The following is a 21,614-nucleotide window of genomic DNA, read 5'->3' as shown; positions in this document are numbered from 1 at the left end:
TCAGCTGTAAAAAATAATGACATTTTGAATTTTGCATGCAAATGGATGGAAATAGAAAACACTTTACTGAGTGAGATAACCCAGACCCAAAAAGATGAATATGCTATGTACTCACTTATTAGTGGAGTCTAGCTATGTAAATAAAGGACATTAAGCTTATAGTTCACAAGCCTAGAGAAGCCAAATAACAAGGTGAACCCAAAGAAAAACATATATAGATCTTCCTGGAAATTGGAAGCAAATAAGATTGCCAGGCAAAAGTTGGGAGCATGGGGGTGGGGGTGGAGTTGGGGGAAGGGGAGAGGGGGAGAAAAAAGGGATAAAAGAAAGACTGGAGAGAGCTTGAGGGTGTAGGAGGGTAGAGATGGAAGCAGGGCGGATATAGGAGCAGGGAAGAAGATATCTACATTAAGGGAGCCATTTTAGGGTTGGCAAGAGACTTGGCTCTAGAGGGGATCCCAGGTGTCTATTGGGATGTCCCCAGCTAGGTCCTTAGGCAGCAGAGGAGAGGGTGCCGGAACTGGCCTTACCCCACTATCACACTGATGATTATCTCGAATATCATCATAGACTATTTTTTTAAAGTTTTTACAATTTGTAAATTGGAATCTGCTTTAATTTTAACTTATTCTCTTTGGCTTTTCTTTTTCTTACTGTGGAAGCCTTTCTGTTACTGGTTGTTTGTTATTTTCATTTTGGGAACATCCTTTATTTTTTAAGAGGTCAGCAAGAAACAATTTCTCTTAATTTTCCATCATCTGGTAATGTCTTCATTTACTCTTCACATCTGTGGGGTAGTTTCACAGGTATAAGATTCGATGTTAACTATTTTGGATTTTTTTTTCTCATTTAGCATTTAAAAGATAATTTCTCCATTTGGCCTCCACTGTTACTAAGAATAAATAAATACATTTAATTCAAGGTTTTCTTTTTTTCATACAAAATGTAACATTTTCCTGTGGTTTTAATAGTATTGTTTCTTGGGGTCTGGAGAGATGGTTCAGTGGATAAGAGCACTTGTAGCCCTTACAGAGGTTCCAGGCTTACTTTACAGTACCACAAAGAGACTTAAAACTGTCTGGTACTACAGTTCTTAGAGATCCAATGTGTTTCTTTTATTTTCTGGCTCCTTGGGCACCCAGGCATTCACATGGTCCACATAAGTACATGCAGGAAAAACACTCAAACACATAAAATGAAAACAAATCTTTTAAAAAGTATTGTTTTCTTATTTCTTAGTTTTAAACCATTTGATTATGACACATCCTAGTGTGTATTTCTTTAGCGTTACCCTGTAATGTGGTTTGATCAGGTTCTTGAATCTGTAGATTTTTTTTTCTTTCTTTGATTTTGTTTTGTTTTGTTTTATTTTCAAACTTTCGTTTATTATGTTTTTCTCTTACTTATCTGTCCATTCTACCTGTTTCACTGTTTCTACCACTTGGATGATTCCAGTTTGAATACTTTGTTCTGTAAAAGGTCAGTCTTTAAGTCCACTTGCTGTGTCCTTTCATCAGACCCCCGAAAAAAATCACACAGAAGCTGTATTAATTAAATCACTGCTTTGCTAATTACTTAAGCATATTGCTAGCTAGCTTTTACATCTCGAATTAACCCATCTCCATTATTTTTATATTTTACCACGAGGCTCACTGCCTAATGGCTAGGTTTCACCATGTCTGTCTCTAGCAGCAGCTCCATGGCTCCTGACTCTGCCTCCTTTCTCCCAGCATTCAGTTTAGTTTTCCCTACTTAGCTCTGCTCTACCCTATCAGGCCAAGCCCGTTTCTTTATTAACCAATGGTATTCACACAATACAGAGGGGAATCTCACATCACTCCCCTGAAATTTTCTCTTCTTTCCCTTTCATCCTTTTATTTTAACATCAAGAGACTTTGTAATTGACGGTTAATCTTTATCATGCTTGTTTATAATTCTTATCATATAATTCTAATATCTGGATCCTTTTGTCATCTGCAGAATTTTTTTAATGTTAACACAATAAGATTATAAATTTTCTGGATTCTTATGATAAAGAATTTTTAAGAACAGTCTAGTTATTTTGAAAGGATTCTGTTGTTTCTATGCTATTTTCCCTCTCATGGTCTCTTTTTTTTAGGTCTTGTGTAGTTTTTATCTTCTTACATGAACTTTGAGCCTTGGTGAGGCTAACAGGTCTTCCTGGGCGCACTGGTGCTATGGAGGGTCCTACTTGGGGTTTCTTGGTGTCGTGGGAGAGAAATAATGAAAGATGCTTTCTTTAACCATTCTTTTTTCTTCAGATGCATGGTATACAAAAAATGAATTTTAACATAGTTACATAGAAATTTATCTTGTTCATCTTTCTTTTCACATTGATTGTGCCTATATTGGTATGTGTAACATTTATGAAAATTTTCTCTATCTTGAAGTTATCAATTGTCTATATATTTTAGTAAAACTTTTAATGTTTTCTCTTCACATTTTTACATTACCTTTCAAACAATGATTTTAAAGATATATTTCTAATTTTTAAATAAATTGTTGACTAATTTGTAGAACTGATCTTGTCATATCAACTTAGTATGATACTGAAATGTCTCGTTACTGTAACCAAACAAGATTTAAATAGAGATAGTAAATGGGGGGGAAAAAACTACTGATGGCTACATCAAATCCCCAAGGATTCTACAAAACCCTTTTCATAACTAATAAAGCATGCTCCTATGGTTGTCAGACAAAAGATAAAGGAGCAATACACTATCTGTCTGTCTGTCTGTCTGTCTGTCTGTCTATCTATCTAACATCTCTATCCATTTCTATCTACCTCGAATGTCTGTCTGTCTGTCTGCCTGCCTATCACTGTCTGTTTTTCAGACCCATGGAGCTAGTACTAGACTCATTGGACTCCTGCTCCTTATGTATCAAAGGCTGGCCTTAAACTCCCGATCCTGCTTCTACACCCCAAGTCCTGGTGATACACCATTACCTATTCACGTGTTAATTTTGTAAGGATATCACCTGTACCCAGTGATCTATCTACTCTTAAATCTCTATGTTCAAAATTTACAAAGAGTAATAGTGCAAGGCCTCTCTCTGCTGCTGCTGCTGTGCAAAAGAGGGTAGTGTGGTGCAGACACAAATGAAGGAAGGAGAAATAAACACAGAGATATGACCAGTGAACTTCTGACCAAACAGAAATGTTGTTAAAGAAGAATTGATAGTCTTTTTAGTAAAGGGTGCTGAAGCAAGGAATTACCCTCTCAGAAATCCATACATTAAGTGAGACTGCTATCTAAACCACACAACCCACACCATGAAAACTGGTTCAAAATGGCCAACAGACCTACAAAATAACTTGTTTAGAATCCATGTAGGAAAAAAAGCATTTCAGCCTAGCAATGGGCAAATAATTTTTAGACTTGACATCAAAAGTAAGATCCATAAAAGGACAAAAAAAAAGTAAATTGTATTGGGTCCATAGGTTTTAAGGCTCAATGCGTAAAACATGGCAACCATTTGTGATGTAATAATGATTGATGACACAATGGTATAGCTGAAAGGAACTGAACACATGATTTAACTTCTAGTTAATAAATTTTCACTTCTTAAATGTTGCTTCTATAATATGTTCAAATAAATATTTTTCAAACTTTTCTGTTGCAAGTTATCATTTATCACTTGAAAAAGGAGATATGATTCTTTGTGTTGGCTAGGTTAAATGATAAAACAAAACAAAAACAAATTTAGTAAAAAAAAAAAAACCTAGAAGCCTGGTTATTTATTGAGAAAACAGAACTTGGCTAATTTCTTTTAGGATTGAAAGAGACATAAGGGTATGGGTTCTCATGAACGAGTGACTGGATACAAGGATGGAAATGCAGGATCCAGTTTGGGATGCATTTTTCTTAAGCAGTTAGGGAATAGAGATCATATTTTGGATTTGGATTATTAATTATATTATATGTGTAAACAGAATACATGTTTGCTTCCTTATCCAAAAAAGAAAATCCAATAAACAAATCAAAAGGAATGAACCTGCTTATTAGAGTAAAACTTAATAAACACCAAGATATTAAAATCATAGGCCACATTAAATGTAGCTGACACGTAGCAGAAACCCACCCACCCCAATTATCAATTGTTCCATGGTGAATGGGGGAAATAAGTTCTCACTACTCTAAAACCCTCCCTGCTGTAGTCGGTGCTCTGAGCTAAAATTATCCCTGGGCTCTCTCTCTGTAACCCCAATTGATGTCATCACTGGGAAAACGACAGGAAACTGAAGGAAACAGCTCCTGCGTTAAGTCTGATATAATTACTTTTTCAAAAGCCCAAGTATCCTGTTCTCTTGTTGACAGGGAAAAAAAACAAGCTTTGCAAGTGAGGAGGTTGATAGACTTCAGGAAGCTGTTGGGGGCATGGGTCCTCTGGCATGGCATGGAAGGAAAACCTGCAAAACTAAGCTAACCAGGAGCAAAGATAAACTGGAAGAGACATATAGGCTTTGGGTGGCACATGTAATACCACAGAGCAAGTTAGTAACTATACCTAGTTGAACTAGAACCTATCAATAAATATTTTGCTTTACTTTCTCCCCAAATCTCCAAACAAAAGACAAAGAGGAAGAATGTCTCTTTCACAGAGGTCTTAGTCACAGCTGATATCAGCAAGAAATGTATTTGGCCTGTTCTACCTCCTGTGTACAGCTACCTAGACAAGGTCACCAAGGAAAGTAGGACCAATGATTGGAAAAAGATACTTGCAATGCTCATCACCGAAGCAGGGGGAATAGAGTATTTGTCGCGTTCCCGCAAGCTGACATGAAAACAGCCAATTGATTTTCACAGCTGGTCAAAATTCACTGTTGTTTTTGGAGAAAATAAAAAAGAAGCATGTTTAACTGGGCCTGCAATGAGCTGACAGAGTGGATGAAAATATTCAAGCATCTTTCCCAGTTGCCAGCAAACTCGGGTGGAGCCGTCCACAGAGGTGGAGAGAACAAGGGGATGGAGTGTCAACAAAAGGGTTAGCCTTTGGGAAGTCAGAGTTGGCCACGGAAGTACGGCTGGGAGAAGGGCTTCTCTTTCTCCTCTTTCTGATTCACAGTCTGGTCCTTTTCCCTGCTGGAGGAACACTTTAAACAACGTGGATAATCACAACCCTGGGAAATGCTGAGGCTCCTGACCCACAGCTCGACTCCTGTTAATGTCATTAGGAATTTTACCCTCTCACTTCCCTAATAGTTGAAGTTAAATCAAACGCATTCCAGAAGTCAGACTTTGGCAGTGTAAACTCCCACGAATCAGGAAGAGCTAGGATTGGCAAACTTATCAGATGGCATCCCCCGTCTTACAGCCCCCAAACTCTGAGGAGGTTAGAGAAGGAAATCCGAGATTTAATATAAGAAATGTGCTGTCTTAAATCACCACCACTAATTTTCCCAAGACAAACTTTATTGGAGGCAGCAAGCAGCTCACTGAAAGGGGTAGGGTCATGCCTTCATCCCACAACGGCCCTCCGAAGACGGGAGTAGACGGGAGTATCCTGAGCACGAGTCAGAAGCAGGCACACAGCACAGTCGCACGTAAACGTCATGGAGAGCGCCTGCAGCGGTTTTCTTCTCCATTACATGTTTTATCTTCTTTAACATACACCTTGGTTTTATTTCGGGGAAAAAATGAAACAAATAAAGGAACAACTTGCCGCAAGTGAGAATAGAGTTTCCCCAGAGTTAGGAAATGACACAGCTGCCCTTTTCTTTGAAGGGATTCTTGTCTTCTGGGATTCCCTTCACAAGAGGATCCTCTCCAGAACGTTCTTCAATATAGTTCTTTATTTCTTCCGAGCATTTAGACACCTGAAGTTTCAAAAAAGGGAGGGGGGGAATCAAAAGAAACAAATTAGGTCAAGAATATTGAACTTTGCTGCAGGCTTTTTTGAAGTTGTTAAAATTTAGTGAATAAGATTTAATTTTTAAAAATAATGTTTTAACTATATATTTATCCTCCTGGATATTGGAAGTAGTCAAGATTTCTGGGCAAAAATTTGGGAACTAGGGGGTGGGGTGGGATGGAGGAAAGGGGAGATGGGGAGAAAAAAGTGAGAAGGGGAGGATAGGGAGAACTTGGGGGAATGGGATGGTTGGGATAATGGAAGGTTGGATATGGGAACAGGGAAGTATATATCTTAATTAAGGGAGCCATTTTAGGGTTGGCAAGAGCCTTGACTCTAGAGGGGTTCCCAGGGGTTCAGAGACATGTACCCAACTAGTTCCTTGGGCTGCTGAGGAGAGAGAGCCTGAAATGGCCCGATCCTATAGTCATACTAACGAATATCTTGCATATCACCATAGAACCTTCATCTGGTGATGGATGGAGATAGAGACAGAGACCCACATTGGAGCACTGGACTGAGCTCCCAAGGTCAAAATGAGGAGCTGAAGGAGGGAGAAGATGAGCAAGGAAGTCAAGACCGCGAGGGGTGCACCCACCCACTGAGACAGTGGGGCTGATCTAATGGGAGCTCACCAATGCCAGCTGGACTGGGACTGAAAAAGCATGGGATAAAACCGGACTCACTGAATATGGTGGACAATGAGGGCTGCTGAGAAGCCAAGGACAATGGCACTGGGTTTTGATCCTACTGCATGTACTGGCCTAGCCTGTTTGGATGCTCACCTTCCTAGACCTGGATAGAGGGGGGAGGAACTTGGACCTCCCACAGGGCAGGGAACCCTGACTGCTCTTTGGACTGGAGAGGGAGGGGGAGAGGAGTAGGGGGAGGGGAAGAATGGTTGGAGGAGGGGGAGGGAAATGGGAGGCTGGAAACTTTTTTTCCTTTTCTCAATAAAAAAAAGTTAATAAAAAAATAAAATTAAAGAAAATAATGTTTTAAAAATTCTTCCCATGCGCTAAGATTTTTATTTTACTCTATTTGTATATGTGATATGATCTGTGAGAAAAGAACTTTAATTATTCAGGAAGCAAATGCTTGAAAGCCATTGTTGGAATAGTTTATCCATGAAAATTTCTGTTCATGTGTCACGTGATTTCCGTCCTCTCTGAAATACACTTGTAACAAACTCATCTTCAAATTCTCTCCACGACAGTCAGCTGTCAGTAGCCTGTCACTGTTCTCACACAAACGCTTATGCCACACCCCAGAACTCCGTGTAGTCACAGAAGTGGCGGGGAAAGGCTGACTGCACTGATAGATTTGTCCTCCCGTCTCACTTTAAACCATGCCTCAGAATTCCTTTGACCAGTATGGCGATGGTTATAATAAAGGCTTTTTAGTGGAGTTGTAGGGTTATCTGAGATACTGGCATTTAGAGAATCAGCTTAAACTTTTCTTCCACTGGGAAAGGATTAAATAGTTTTTTTTCAAAAATTCTGCCAGTAAGAGACAAGTTTCAGTTTTTTAAAAAATAAATAAATAAAGGAGAGTAAGTGGGAAATGAAAAGTAAGAGTCACTAAACATAAAGGTCTGTTTTGAGAGTAAGAAGTTTGAAGTAACGTGCGTACTATCAACAACGGTTTGTGATTTAAATTAGTACCCTTTGAGAGAGTCTCACTAAACACGTTTACATACATCTCTCCAAACATGCACAATTATTTATAAATAAGTACAGGTACCACAGTGTTAACACATCACACACAATTATGAAACATAAACTAGCAATTATAAAAGAATGAGATTCAAAAATAAACACAAGTAGAAACCTCATTATATCATTTTTTCCTTCTCATAACTGAAAGCCCTGTTCGCATGGCAGTATGTAGAACCAACTGGTCCAAACCTTAAAACTAGGTCAGTGACAGCGATTAAAATATGATAATAAATAGTATCCTGCCAAGAATCTGACTATTGCTGGCACTCATAGTATGTGTGCTTTAAAGGAATTCTCAGTGCTGATAAATGGAGTGTTAAAACCTGGAGTCTATGGGTCCAGTGAAACACCTGGATAAGATCCTTGTTCCCCACTGTTCCTGCAGAAGCTTTTACACTGGGCTTCTGAAAATGTCAGTAATCTCCAAAAGTGGATAATTGCTCCTTCTGTGATGGAGAGGGCATATCCGACCCCTAATTAGTTAGCTGCAGTCAGATGTGACACGTGAATGGGCCCGAGCACTACCCCAGGCGTCAACAGAGATTGAAGGGATAACATGGAGGGCACCCCAGAAACACTCTGGACGGACCTGCATGGTGGTTCTCTGTGGTGTTGAAGAACGAATTAGTTAGCCTCTCTGGGACTGAAGTGCTTCTCTTGGCTCAAGTGAGGGCTCCAGCGGTATCTAAGAGCCACAGTGCTCACCTGGCATGAATAGAGACCTCTGTGCGTCGTGCTGAAAATGAAATGTTTGAGAGAGCTGCAGTGTGAGATGGCCCCTCTAGGAATCCAGGAACGATCACCCCAAGTCTTTCTGTCTTCCTTGAACTTAGAAACTTAGAGTTTCCGGAGTTGGTTTAAAAGCTGTTACGTCCTGTGTACCCTGGGGTTGAGGTTTTTCCGAGGAAGAAAGTGCAAAAAAAGAGATGCTTGTTTTTTACACTGGCACAACCAGGACCCCGCGGCAGAAACCTGTCCTTTCCTACCCACTCCCGTAACTTCTACCCAGTGATGTGAACTACACAAACAGCTCAACGTTGCAAAAGCAAAACAGTATTTCAGTATACGCGGTGCTGTCCCTCGGGCTAACACTTGCCAAACTCAGGGTTTTTGTCACCCACCAAAACAGCCCTTCAAAGAAAGAAGATTGTTCTATGGTCCTCTCAAAGGCCCTGTTCCTCGAATCACATGACCTACTTTAAGTTACCTGTAAGGCAGGTATCTCACTGTGGAATCTAGGAACAATGTGAATTTGTAAGAGGCAAATAGCTAAATGGCCGGGGGCTTAAAATAGTGAAACTCAAAAAGTTCCAGCCTTTTCCAAAGATCACCAAGGGATAGCAAAACTCTTGTGATGCGAGTTCGGAGTCTGTTTACTTATGAGCCTCATTTCCATTTTTTCTTTTATTTTTTTTTCATATATTAAACTATAAACAAAAGGTAAAAATCAAAGAATCCAGAGTGTGGCCCAGAAGTGACCAAGTACATACTCAATGCCCTGGGTTTGGGCCCCAGCATCCCAAAGTTTTAAAAATAAAATCAGTTCAAATTTTTCTTGATGAAGAGAAAAGAATAATTTTCTTAGAAATGACCAAATTTTCTAAAAAGCCTTTTTCTGAACTACAAGTTGCCAGACAGAGTGAGAAGATGAATGTGAAAGGCTCCTACGACCAGCAAGAAACTGAAGTAAAACTCCCAAGCTTTTCATGGAGTTTCAGTGGAAACTCCGGAATATTTTTTTTTTTTTTTTCATTTTCTGGTTAGGCTGGCCTGGAACTCTTGACCCTCCTGCCTCCACTTCCTAAGTGCTTGGGAATTACAGAGGTAGACTACCACACCCAGTCTGTACTCATTTTTTGTTTTAATTTGCAACCATATGTCCTTCAGTATAAATATAATTATGTTTATAAGCAAGTTCAGAAAACACTGTATTGGTCATTTGCATACTTACGAAAAGAGCTGAAAACTGCGTAAGATGTTCAAACAAATAACTGAAATTCAGGCAGTTTTTCCTAAAGCCCCTGTGGAGTCTTTGCAAAACCGAAGGTAACATGACTGGGAGGTTTCAAAATGTATTTTTAGAAGAACTCTTTAATTCCAGAATAGAAGCCAGCAGCCGTTTGGGGATTGCTTATGTTCTTTTTAGGACTATCTTGATGATATTTGACTTTATATTTCTTATTAATTACTGATTCATTAATTATACCTTTAGCAACTTCCCCACATCATCTAACAGCTCCAGGCTTCTATAGAGAAGCTGCCAGAAGAAAACCAAACCAGTTAACCGTGATATTCTGACCTCGTTAACATTTCTGAGACGGAATTCAGGAATAGCTGGCCACCTTACCTGTTGTCTCTGCAACTTCACTTCTTTGCGAAGTTGCTCAACCTCCATCTTCAGCTTTTCCTTTTCCGGAAGATCCTCAATGTGAAGGGCAGGCATCTTTGCCCCAGAACTGGGCCCAGGAGTCACTTGTGCAAGGCAGCCACTGGAAGCTCCTAGAACCAGGACGCGTCCCCAAATATGCGCCGGCCCAGGCTATCTGTCCCCCATCCCCCCACCCCCTCGCAGGACGTGACTGGCTGGGGAGCCTCCGCTCCCAGCTCCCCGGGGCCTCGGCTTCCTGCCCAAGCCTGCTCCCGATGGCCTTTCCCAGAGTCCGGGCAACCTCCAGGCGGCTTCTCCAGGCCCAGCAGCCCTGTATCCAGGCAGCTTGGCGAGGGTTAAGTATGAGACCTCCTCCTGGCTGTTCTGGGCAGGCTGCAGACTCTGCTGGACCACGAGAAGGCCTGGCGCTGGACCCTTGCCACACCCACGAGAGCTGCGGTTGGAGACAAAAGTTTTACTTTTGTTCCTTTATTTTTTTTATTGTGTGTGTGTGTGTGTGTGTGTGTGTGTGTGTGTGTGTGTGTGTGTCCGTCCAACTTACATCCGGATTTTGTTTAAAAGCAGGAAAAGGACACTACTCAACAGGAAATAACGGTCCTTCACCTCTCCAAGTTTTAAAAATACACAGTTTGTAACTTTTCCAAATACGTAATGGGGAAAGTGGATATTTGAAAAGGAGGGAAGCAGCTGCAATGGGGAACTCAGCTAGGTCTCACGAGTTTCCACCAGAATTGTGTTGACACGTGTCACGTGGTTTGCTAAAGTTTAAAAGGCCTTTGACAAACATGCTTGGAGGAGAAAAGTAGTTTGAAATAAGAGTGTTTCCTGTTGCCAAATAACTATCTGCATTTTCACTTTTTGGTGGTAGTGGTGGGAGAAGTTTTGTAACCCCGAGAAGACAAAAAGACATGACTAGAAATCTAACAGGAGTTAAAGCCCCCTCCAGAGTTCCTCCCATCCCCCAAGACTTCCTAGTACACATCTACACGAAGGGGCAAGTTTCTTGCTTTATGTTTTTGGATTCCTGGTGGACTTCCTTTCCTTGATGGGGGCAGCAAAGTCACTTAGAATAGCTTTCCCCACTTTCTAGAAAGCAATCTTCATGGAACTGCAGCCTTGGATAGCCAGAAAGGAGTCTTTGGGAAATATTAAGGTGCAGTGTCAACTTTGATCCCTTGTTCATAATGCTCGAAGGTGAGAGAGAAAAAACAAACACATATGTAGATGTAGGAAACCTGCCTTTGCAATAGAATACCCCTTGTGTTTCCCCTAGACAACTTCTCAACTAATAGTTAAATTTGGATGAAGAGTGGAGGCATTAGTTAAATATTTCAGGGTACTCGATCTTAGGTATGGATTTGTTTAGTACACAGGCTCCACCCACTGCCCTCACTGACTATATTAAGATGAAAAGAACAATGGGCTATTTAATAAATGCTCTTTGGTAGTCCTTCCAATTCTTCCTCGATCGAACCAGCAATGAAAAGTCACTTAAAATTTTCTGGGTTTTGTTTTCCAGCTTTAAAAATATGAATCAGGGAAGTGGGTGAGTTGTGTCATGTCTCCAAAATTCCTAATACAATAGAAGAGCAGGGGTTTTACAGACTTCAAAATCTATATAAAGTTGCAGGATAGAAACCACATGTGACAATTTAGAGTATGTTTTGCATATTATCAAATATCATAATAAAGACTGCATTTAAATTAGAAAGAAAAGGAAATATGGAACACTTCGTTAAATAAACACTAACTTGCAGGTGGAAAACAAGAGGCAGACTTCAATCCAATAAATAATTACACAAAATAATACGATGGAGAAACAGAGACTGAGGAAACTGTATGGAAGGGTGGGGGTTGGTGGGGTGGGTTTTAGTCCTTCTAAATAGGAAAAAAGGGCAAATGGAGACTGTACACTTGTCACCCAGTCACCCGACCTCAACAATAACACAGAATCTATATGAATTAAAACACTGTTTGACCAATTGTTCGGGCGTATTTCTAACTAGCTCTTACATCTTAAATTAACCTATAATCTATGAGCTGCCACAAGGCTGTGACTTACCAATGAAGTTCTGGTATCTTTCTCCTACAGCAGCTACATGGTGTCTGCTTGACTCCGCCTTCTTTCCTCCTCTGTCTCTGCTTGGATATCCTACCTTGCTATATTCTGCCCTGCCATAAACCAAAACATCTTCTTTATTAAAAAATGGTGATAAAACATATTCACAGCATACAGAGAAGAATCCTACATCATCCCCCCTTTACCATCTAAATAAAAAGGAAGGTTTTAACATTAACATAGTAAAATTGCATATAACAAAACAGGTATCAAGCAAGAATTATACTTAACAATATTTAGTCTATTTATATCTGGAAAAATTAAAGAAAATATTCTATCATCTATTTTAATCTTTGTCAGTCTAAAGTTTCATATTTATTTTTATTTTTTATCATAACTAAGGAAAACTGTAACTATCTGTTTTCAACTCCATCAAAGACTCCAGAAGGATATAATATTACCTAAACAAACAGGAAGTGCATTGTAAGTAACTTCCAAAACTAGAATTGACAGAGATATCTTGTTGTCTGGATAGTCACCCAAGGTTCTTCTGTAATGTTGTGGCATCCAGCTTCAGCCTGCTGACCCATAGTATCTGGCAGACTTTTTCATGAAGCAGGAAATTTGAAAAAACTGTTTTGCCTAAATTGGCAGTTTACCAGTCACTTTTTTCTGTGTCCTTCAGAATGTCTGGCAGACTCTTTCATGAAGCAGGAACTCTGAAGGGCTGTCTCACCTTCTTTAGGCAAGTTCAGCAGTCATTGTTTTGTGGGTCCTGCATGTCCATTCTATACAGCATACCATCAAGCAGTTCAGGCAAAAGCAGTTTCTTGCTCAAATGGCTAGCCTTGTCACATTGAAGGCAAACTTCATAACTAGTTTCTTCAATGCCCATCAACCTCTCTGAAGTAATTGGTGCTGCCAGAAGCAGACATGCCTCACTACCAAGAAAAGTCTAAGTTCTTAAAACGTTTTAAATGCCATATTCTGTAAGTCTTTGAAGAGTTGAGAATTATCTGTTTAACTGAAATATATCTCTGCATACCTAGAAACCTAACTAACACGACTACAAGTTTAACTATCATAAATGACTATCTATTAATAACTCATTTTAATTATACATTACATTTTTAAATGAACTGTACAAGCATAATACCTTAAATAGGAGTAGAAATACACATGTAACGAAATTGACCTTAAATTTATATCAATAAACCAAAGTCCATACCAAAGTAAAGTATTCATTTCCATATCACATCCCCCTTTAACTGAAACAAACATTTATAAACAATCATTTAGAGAATTTGGGCATATTTTTTCTAAACTGCTTCCTGCTATTTGTTGGGCCAAGTAGTTTAAGGGTTCATGGAGGTCATTCTGGAGGGAGGGTCGTGTTCCACCAAACCATATTTGCCTGGAGAGAATCCATAGGTTCTCATCCTCTGTGGAAACAAAAGTATAACCTCTTTTCCAAAGAAACATATCCTTAGACTCAAATTTTGAAGTCAAGATCTTTTTAAAATATATATGTTGGTTTATCTTAGTAGCTCTGAGAGTCAAATATTTTTCAGCTGTTAATTTATTAGCAGCCAAAAAAATCTGAAGAAAACACAATAATATGCATAATCCAGACTCTCTGAGTATATTCCATCTTTATGAGGCTTCTTCATTTTTTTAGTCTATTACTTTTAATTATTATCTTTACACCTTTAATCTATGACTGTCTGTAATCTTTTATATTACCTTTACTGTCTCTTTAAAGACTTTGCTTTATTTTTTAAAACTATTTCTTTCAATAACTGTCTGTACCCATTTTCTTTTTTGCTCAATCCTATGTACATTTTTAAAACACACTATGGCCCTTTCAGAGGTTTATTTTTGTCTGATCTGTCTTTATTGCAAGTTTGTAATCCTTTGTTGATCCTTGTTTTAAACTCTTAAGCAGGTATGGCTAGGAGCAGAGTTGCTTTACCTGTTGGTTCTACCGTCCTTGATTTTCCAACATGGCAGACGTTCATTTACTGCCAGCTCTGGAAGCCATGTTTACCACCCCAAATCTGGGGAACAGTTGGCCCACCAACTTGTAGTATGCTGCCCACAATCCCCATTCATGTGCTTTGTACCAGGACCTCTCAAAAGAGTCTTCAGTGCCACAAACATGAACCAAGTAGCCATTTTTTAAAGGAGCCTCACATCTGCTTGCCACCAGCAAACAGAGCCTGCCTGTGTTTGGCTCATGTTTTATGGGTCTAGAAACACAAAATAGCTTTTTTTTAGGTCCTATGTGGATCCATGCCAGATGGTGAGAGTCATTAAAGAAGAAAAATGGAGAAGTGCTATGGAATAATGCTCTTGTACCCTGTAATGATTTGCCACTTATATTGGTTTAATAAAATTCTGATTGGCAGTAGCCAGGCAAGCAGTATAGGCAGGACCATCAGACTAGGAGAATTCTGGGAAGCTGAAAGGCTCAGTCTGTAGTTACCAGCTAGATGCAGAGTAATCAATATGAGAATGCCTCACTGAATAAGGTACCAAGCCATGTGGCTAACCATAGATAAGAATTATGGGTTAATTTAAGTTGTAAGAGCTAGTTAGTAATAAGCCTTAGCTAACAGATCAACAGTTTTTAATTAACATACGCCTCAGTGTGTTTCTTTGGGATTGAATGGCTGCTGGACTGGGTGGGATAGAAACTCTGTTTACAGAAAAGTAATTTCTCCTCAGAAAAAAAGTTGATGACATTGTGTAATTTACCCTGGAGTCTTATGACATAAGGCATCATAAATGAAGACCTGCAGGAGAAAGTGTTGATGTCTTCGGCAGGTAATCCAAAGTCCTGACCTGAGACATCTGCCAGTTTACTCCTCAGAATCTGTTCTATTATCCTTGTTTGGGAGAAAGATGGGTTGGATGAATAGCAAAAGGTACATGTTGAGATTTCCTATGATCTAGTTGGAGAGCACTACACTGACTTCAGAATGTCTGCCAGAACAATAATAGACAGTTTTCATTCTGTCTCCAAAATAATGGCCGTTGCTTTGCATTGGAGGATTCTGATGAGTGAAGCATTCAAAATTCACTGTCCATGTGATATGACAATAAGGAAACAACGATAAAAAATAGTTTGGCTTGGTTAATGACACTTGTCATTTCCCAGAGAAGCAGAGACAAGAGGGCAGCAAAATTTTTTTTCTTGTGGTTTGCCTTCACTATGCTGTGGAGATGGAATGGCTTGTAACTTACAACATGTTGAAATGTTTTTTGTTTGGTTGGGTTTTTTGTTGTTGTTGTTGTTGTTGTTCTTTTTTTTATTTATTTATTTTTACTTAAAAATTTCCACCTCTTCCCCTCCTCCCATTTCCCTCCCACTCCCCCTCCTCCTCCTCCCCGCTCCTTCTCCAGTCCTAAGAGCAGTCAGGGTTCCCTGCCCTGTGTGAGGTTCAAGTTCCTCCCCCCTCCATCCAGGTCTAGGAAGGTGAGCATCCAAACAGACTAGGCTCCCACAAAGCCAGTACATGCAGTAGGATCAAAACCCAGTGCCATTGTCCTTGGCTTCTCAGTCAGCCCTGCTTGTTCAACACGTTCAGAGAGTCCAGTTTGATCATATGCTCCATCAGTCCCAGTCCAGCTATCCTTGGTGAGCTCCTATTAGATCAGCCCCACTGTCTCAGTGGGTGAGCATACCCCTCGTGGTCCTGACTTCCTTGTTCATGTTCTCCCTCCTCTGCTCCTCATTTGGACCTTGGGAGCTCAGTCCAGTTCTCCAATGTGGGTCTCTGTCTCTAGCTTTATATATCGCTAGATGAAGGTTCTATGGTGATATGCAAGATATTCATCAGTATGGCTATAGGATAGGGTCATTTCAGGCTCCCTCTCCTCAGGTGCCCAAGGATCTAGCTGGGGACATCTCCATGGACACCTAGTTGGGTTTTTTTGTTTGTTTGTTTTGTAATTCATTTTCCAATTATATTTCCTAGCAAACAGTTATTGGGTCTCACCATGTGTCAGACAATAAGCTGAGTGTTTTAATGACATAATTTCAACTCCATGAACTTAGGAACCAGAACCTGTATTATCTTCATCTTCTTAGAGGAGTGCTTTAGAAAAATGGATAAAACAACCAAAGCTGGTCCCACAGCAGAGTGGCTCAGAGTTCCCTGTCTCCTACCCCTGTGTTCATAAGTTACTATTCTGTTACTGGCTACATTCCCTGTGTTCTCTGACCGTAGAATGAACTTAATCCAGTTGGCAGCTAGCACTCTGGAAAAAAAGTCACATCATTATTGACAGTCAGAACTGGGTAGGGATGTAGTTGAGGTTGTGTTAACAATACCCCTATTGATTAAGTGAGGGAGGAAGAGAAACAAGCAATAAAGTTTCAATAATAAAAAATATTTATGAATTGTTTCTTGCCAAGATAGATTGTCTGTGTTTCAAAGTAAGACTTCCTAATGCTATAAGCAAGTGTAATGTTGAGAATAATATATGCTGAATTATAATGATCTAGATAGAATATGATTACTATTGGCAGGAAAGGAGAGAAACATAAAACCATTCAGGCAACTCAGAATATACTGTTTCTAAAGAATGATTCATCAATATTTACTGTTAATTATGTGTTAGACCTTATGCTAAATACTTCAAAAACATGAATATATATTATTGCATCTCCATTTTTATTAAAATTTAAAGTTTATAAATTTGAACAACATATACAAATTTAATTATATAGAAATTTGCATGATCATTAAAATTGTAAATATTCTAAGAAAATCCACCACCACCTATGAAATCACACATCCTCCTTTGAGCTCCTTGAAGGGATTTTTGTCCTCTGGAATCCCCTTCACTAGAGGATCCTCTCCAGATCTTTCTTCAACATAATCCCTTACTTCTTCACAACATTTGGAAACCTAAGAGGAAGGAGACAGAGAGAACTCAATTGTTTTAAGACAGAATTCTACAGACTCCAGAACTGTTTATTATAATACATTTCTGCATTGCATCTTTTTTTTTTAATAAAAAAGAATGATTGCATCTGCTTTCTGCCAGCACACATATACTTTTCAGGACAGAAAGCAAATCATCCCCATGCTTCCCTACCCATTGTCTCCAGAGGATAGAAACTGACACTTCCGTTACTGGTCCCTCATGGACCCTGTGTTGTCAAGGCAGGGAGGACCCAGGGATCAGAGCCCACTGGAAATACAAGTGAGGAATTTCACCAAAGTCAGTATTCTTCCTCTTCCTAAAAGTATAGTGTAGCCGAGCGGTGGTGGCGCACGCCTTTAATCCCAGCACTCGAGAGGCAGAGGCAGGAGGATCTCTGTGAGTTCGAGACCAGCCTGGTCTACAGAGCTAGTTCCAGGACAGGCTCCAAAAAACCACAGAGAAACCCTGTCTCGAAAAACCAAAAAATAAAAAAATAAATAAAAGTATAGTGTAAAGATGGAAGAGAATGCGCAATTGCTAAAGCTATAGCTTACTATCAGTGTTGGACTGTTGAAAGTGTACACATGCAATTTTAAATTCAACTACAGTGCGTCTTCCTTCCAGTGTACAGCAAGTGCTCTCAGAAGTTAGTGACCACAGCTGTTTTGTGCGCTATATTCCAGGCATCTAGAACTGAGCCTGCACTTAGCTGTCACTCAATAAGCAGATGGGTGCTGAACTCAATCGTAGTTTATTTACAAAATTGTTCCCCGTTTATTTATACCTTTGTAGTTACAATTTAGAAACAGCCAGTCTTCAGTGCTTTATCTATATAGGTAACATGCACAGGTATGTATTCAAATGAGTTCCAATTATTCATGACTTTTAGCCTCAATTTGTTTTATTGACAATTTTTATGACAGTAATGTAGATGCACTGCATTTTTGAAAGTGCAGTTCTGTAAATGATTTAATGCTTCTTCAATAAAATTTTATGCCATAGGCATATATACACATACATGTGCATCATATGCATATGTAAATACGATGCATGGAGATGAAGTAGCCGTCGAAGGCTACTTTCTCCCTGAGGATTCCTCATAATCGGGATGAACACCACGATGAAAGAACCACTAGCACACTCCTTCACCTTTTTCAGCAGGTAAGGACACACTGAAATGACACTACCTAGAAATGAGGGAACAGGCTCTCAGTTTGAACCAGCACAGTTCAAAGACTGTAGAAAATAACAGCAAAATGATTTGCCATTGGGGTGAAGCCGTGCAATCTGTGCTGTTCCCTTACAACAGCCAGAATGGACTAAAATAGCAAGTGTGTTAGTGGGAAGTGTGTCTGTGTGTGTAAATCTACAGCAAAAAAAAAAAAAAGGAAAGAATCTATACCAGAGGACATAGGAGAAGAAAACGAGAAGACAGGAAAGATAGCGAGCGTCACAATATAATAATCCGTATTTAAACTCCCAAAAGCAAAAATATCAGGAGTAGTGTAGAAAGGTGGGTGGTAGTATATGTCATGTTAAACTCAAATAAAAACTCCCAGCTGATTAATAAACCCCCAAACAACCAAATTGTTGACCAAAGAATGCTCAGGATCTTGTGAATAAGATAAGGACTTTAGCCTGTCAACTTAATCCAGTTGGCAGCTAGCACCCTGGAAAAAAGTCACATCGTTATTGACACTCAAAACTGGGTAGGGATGTGGATGGGGTTGTGTTAACAATACCCCTATTGATTAAGTGAGGGAGAAAGAGAAACAAGCAATGTTTCTATACAAGTGTTCTATGGTGCTTCTTATCTTTATTCCAAAAACAGGCTTTGCCTGTATGGAAATAGTAACGGGCAGTTGGAGGCAATTATAAAAGAATAAAAATCTTAAATTTATTTGCTTAGGAATAAGGTTTGAGCCATACATGACAAGGATATATACTTTTTTACACATGTATCCCATATATTTGATATGATATGCTGTTATCACTTATGGAGGAGTTTTTGCTCTATTGACCTTTGTATATTAAGCTACCTAAAGCACATGTCTACGCTTCTGGACATTCAGTCAAGGTTTGGTGGAAGCTTCCTGTTCCTTTCTACTTTATTTAATGCAGTGACTCTGAGTCACTATTCTCAAGAGCTATCATATGCTTTAAGGAGAAACCAGTGAGTTCTTTTGGCTGAAATCATCTTTATTTGCAAAGCGAGAATGAAGCATACTTATTTGCTACTACCAGAGCAGGGCTGGAGAGGATGAGGTCATACTTTAAAATACATCAACAACATAAAAATACTGCATAAAATGAAGAGAAATCCATGAACTCAAAGGAATAGAACCAAATGCCTCACTGCCTTGCTCCATTTGAATGCATGGGTAAAATACATTCTCTGTCTCATAATCCACCCTATTTTCTTCCTGATCTTTTTGTAAAAGTCAAAAAAATTTCTTAGTTAAGTGGTTATACAAAAACAGGCAAAGGGCTGCACTTGGGTGAGAGACAATAGTTTTCCCACACCTAGACTTAGAATATAACTCTTGAAATAAATTCAATTCTTGCCTTTCTTTATCTCTGATGTGTTTGTCACAAACATTTTAATTGTAAGTGCATTTAGCTGTTCGAGTATGGACAAAACACAATAGGAAGACTTGATGCTTTTCCACGCTGTCCCCTCCAGTGAGTACGGAGAATACCCTCTTACCATCATTCTCTCCAGTGTCACTTCTTTCTTGAGCTGGTCTACTTCCATCTTCAGTTTGTCCTTTTCTGTCAGGTCCTCAATGTTGATCACCGGCATATTCTGTCTGTTTTAATATGTTGTGTTAATAATGTTGGCACACACACCTGAACTAGGCACGAATCACCCACAGGGAGCTCACCCCTCTGCTTTGTACTTACCAGGGAAGCTGTTGTTGGCTTTCTTTTAAATTGCCTATCGTAACCAGCTTCTCATGAACACACACTCTGAACACTGCTCTTGCTGCATGCTAGGCTTGGGATTTTAAAACTTCATAATCATCCCTAATATGATTAAGGTTAAGCATTTGTTTGTCTTCCAACACCTGCCAGTACATTTGAGGGGAGTAACTGTTCAGTTGGCATATTATATAAAGCACTTATACTTAAAGCCCCTCCTTTCTTCCAGCCTCTTGCACACTCTGAACTTGTAGTTTTTAACTTTCATCTCTAGTGTCAAAACTGTCCACCAAGTAATGCCATTTAGTTTAATCAGAGGTCGTTCAGAGGACTACACATTAATCCTCAGATTGCTGGAGTATTTAATCTGGTATTAAAAGAGAACTATTTATAAAGAGTACCAATATGAATTTATCATAGAGAATGGGTTAAAATGTGAACTAATGAAACTGAGATATAGCAAATGAACTTATTCAGAAATAAGCTATTATACAATTCAGAAGTAACTTCCAACAATACCTGGGATTTATAGGTGACTGCGGCAGCACATTGAACGACTGTTTCTGAGCAGTTAAAATCTGTAAGAGGAAGCATATTGATTTTGATGTACCATGTAATTTGGGTGAGAAGAATTGACTCTGCTAGCAGACTTTCTCCTATTTAGGCTCATGGATAATGGAGAAGATCATTTGGTGACTGTTGCTATGGCCACGAAATTACTTTAAAAATGTATTATAAAGCTCAAAGACATTGTGTCTGTCCTCTGTTCCTCTTTTTTGCACCTACGTTTCTATCTCCCTGCGAAAATATATTTATGAAATGTGGACATATTCAGCTTCCACAGTACTTCAGACATTATAACTTTGTACATCTACAGGAAAACACTCTGCTAAGCAACGTCACAACAATTAACATATTTCCTTGTATTTACGTGGTATTCCTATCCCAAAACACTTGGAGAAATATTACGTGCTTCCTAGTCTCAGGAGATTGTGTCCTTCTCTGAGCAAGATGTAATTTATGCAGGTTTTCATGAAAATTTTCTGCATATGCAGCACAGAGATAGAACAAAGCAACCAATGATGCTACCCGAGTCCAGTGTTGCCTGTGGGGTTTGTTTTCTCGTGCTTCTCTTTAAAAACATGATACAATAATAAAGAATCAATTCTGTCAGATGTGTATTTGGCAAGTGGAAGCCCATGCTTAATTTTATTGTCATCTCCCTCTCACTATTTACAGTGTCTGTAAAACCTTAACACTTCCCTGCATTTTACCTGCTGGCACTGTTGGCTGTACAACTTTTCCCATGTCAGCTGTAAATGCTACAGTATGTCCAAGAAGCACTTCAGTGTGCATGAGTATCACAGTTTGGTGTGGGAAGTCCTTCCATCTATGTTTTGCTTTTATTGGTTGATGAATAAAGCTGTTTTGGCCAGTGGCTTAGCAGAATAGGGCAAGGTGGGAGTTCCAAGCAGATAGAGGAGGACAGAGTAGGCAGAGTCAATAAGAAGCCATGTAGCTGCCCACTGGAGACAGATGTTGCGGACAGAACTTTACCCAGTAAGCCACAGCCACATGACGATACACAGATTAATAGAAATGGGCTAATTTAAGATATAAGAATTAGCCAGAGCCGGGCGGTGGTGGCGCACGCCTTTAATCCCAGCACTCGGGAGGCAGAGGCAGGCGGATCTCTGTGAGTTCGAGACCAGCCTGG

General features: G+C 39.5%; 2 protein-coding genes across 2 annotated transcripts; both read right to left on the bottom strand.

Moving 5' to 3' along the window:
• Positions 1-5,414: 5,414 nt before the first annotated feature.
• On the bottom strand, positions 5,415-10,438 carry Gng11 (G protein subunit gamma 11). Its single transcript, XM_005363680.1, has 2 exons — positions 9,940-10,438; positions 5,415-5,839 (listed from the first exon to the last, which is right to left on the bottom strand). Exons 1-2 carry the CDS (start codon positions 10,033-10,035, stop codon positions 5,714-5,716), a joined length of 222 nt encoding a protein of 73 aa, XP_005363737.1. The 5' UTR covers positions 10,036-10,438; the 3' UTR covers positions 5,415-5,713.
• Positions 10,439-16,827: 6,389 nt separating this feature from the next.
• Positions 16,828-19,778, bottom strand: Gngt1 (G protein subunit gamma transducin 1). The gene is made up of 2 exons (XM_026787508.1): positions 19,683-19,778; positions 16,828-16,956 (listed from the first exon to the last, which is right to left on the bottom strand). The coding sequence occupies exons 1-2, from the start codon at positions 19,776-19,778 to the stop codon at positions 16,828-16,830; spliced, it is 225 nt and encodes a 74-aa protein (XP_026643309.1).
• Between the last annotated feature and the right edge of the window lie 1,836 nt (positions 19,779-21,614).

The sequence above is a fragment of the Microtus ochrogaster genome, linkage group LG10 (assembly GCF_000317375.1).
Source record: "Microtus ochrogaster isolate Prairie Vole_2 linkage group LG10, MicOch1.0, whole genome shotgun sequence".
Classification (NCBI taxonomy): domain Eukaryota; kingdom Metazoa; phylum Chordata; class Mammalia; order Rodentia; family Cricetidae; genus Microtus; species Microtus ochrogaster.
This window is presented reverse-complemented; position numbering and strand designations above follow the sequence as displayed.

What these genes read in the sequence shown, in the direction of transcription:
- Gng11 (XM_005363680.1), bottom strand. Translation starts at nt 10,035, where the DNA reads ATGCCTGCCCTTCACATTGAGGATCTTCCGGAAAAGGAAAAGCTGAAG. An exon ending in TGAAGTTGCAGAGACAACAG is followed by an intron (nt 5,840 to 9,939) that starts GTAAGGTGGCCA and finishes TTGAAACTTCAG; the next exon opens with GTGTCTAAATGCTCGGAAGA.
- Gngt1 (XM_026787508.1), bottom strand. Translation starts at nt 19,778, where the DNA reads ATGCCGGTGATCAACATTGAGGACCTGACAGAAAAGGACAAACTGAAG. An exon ending in TGACACTGGAGAGAATGATG is followed by an intron (nt 16,957 to 19,682) that starts GTAAGAGGGTAT and finishes CCTTCCTCTTAG; the next exon opens with GTTTCCAAATGTTGTGAAGA.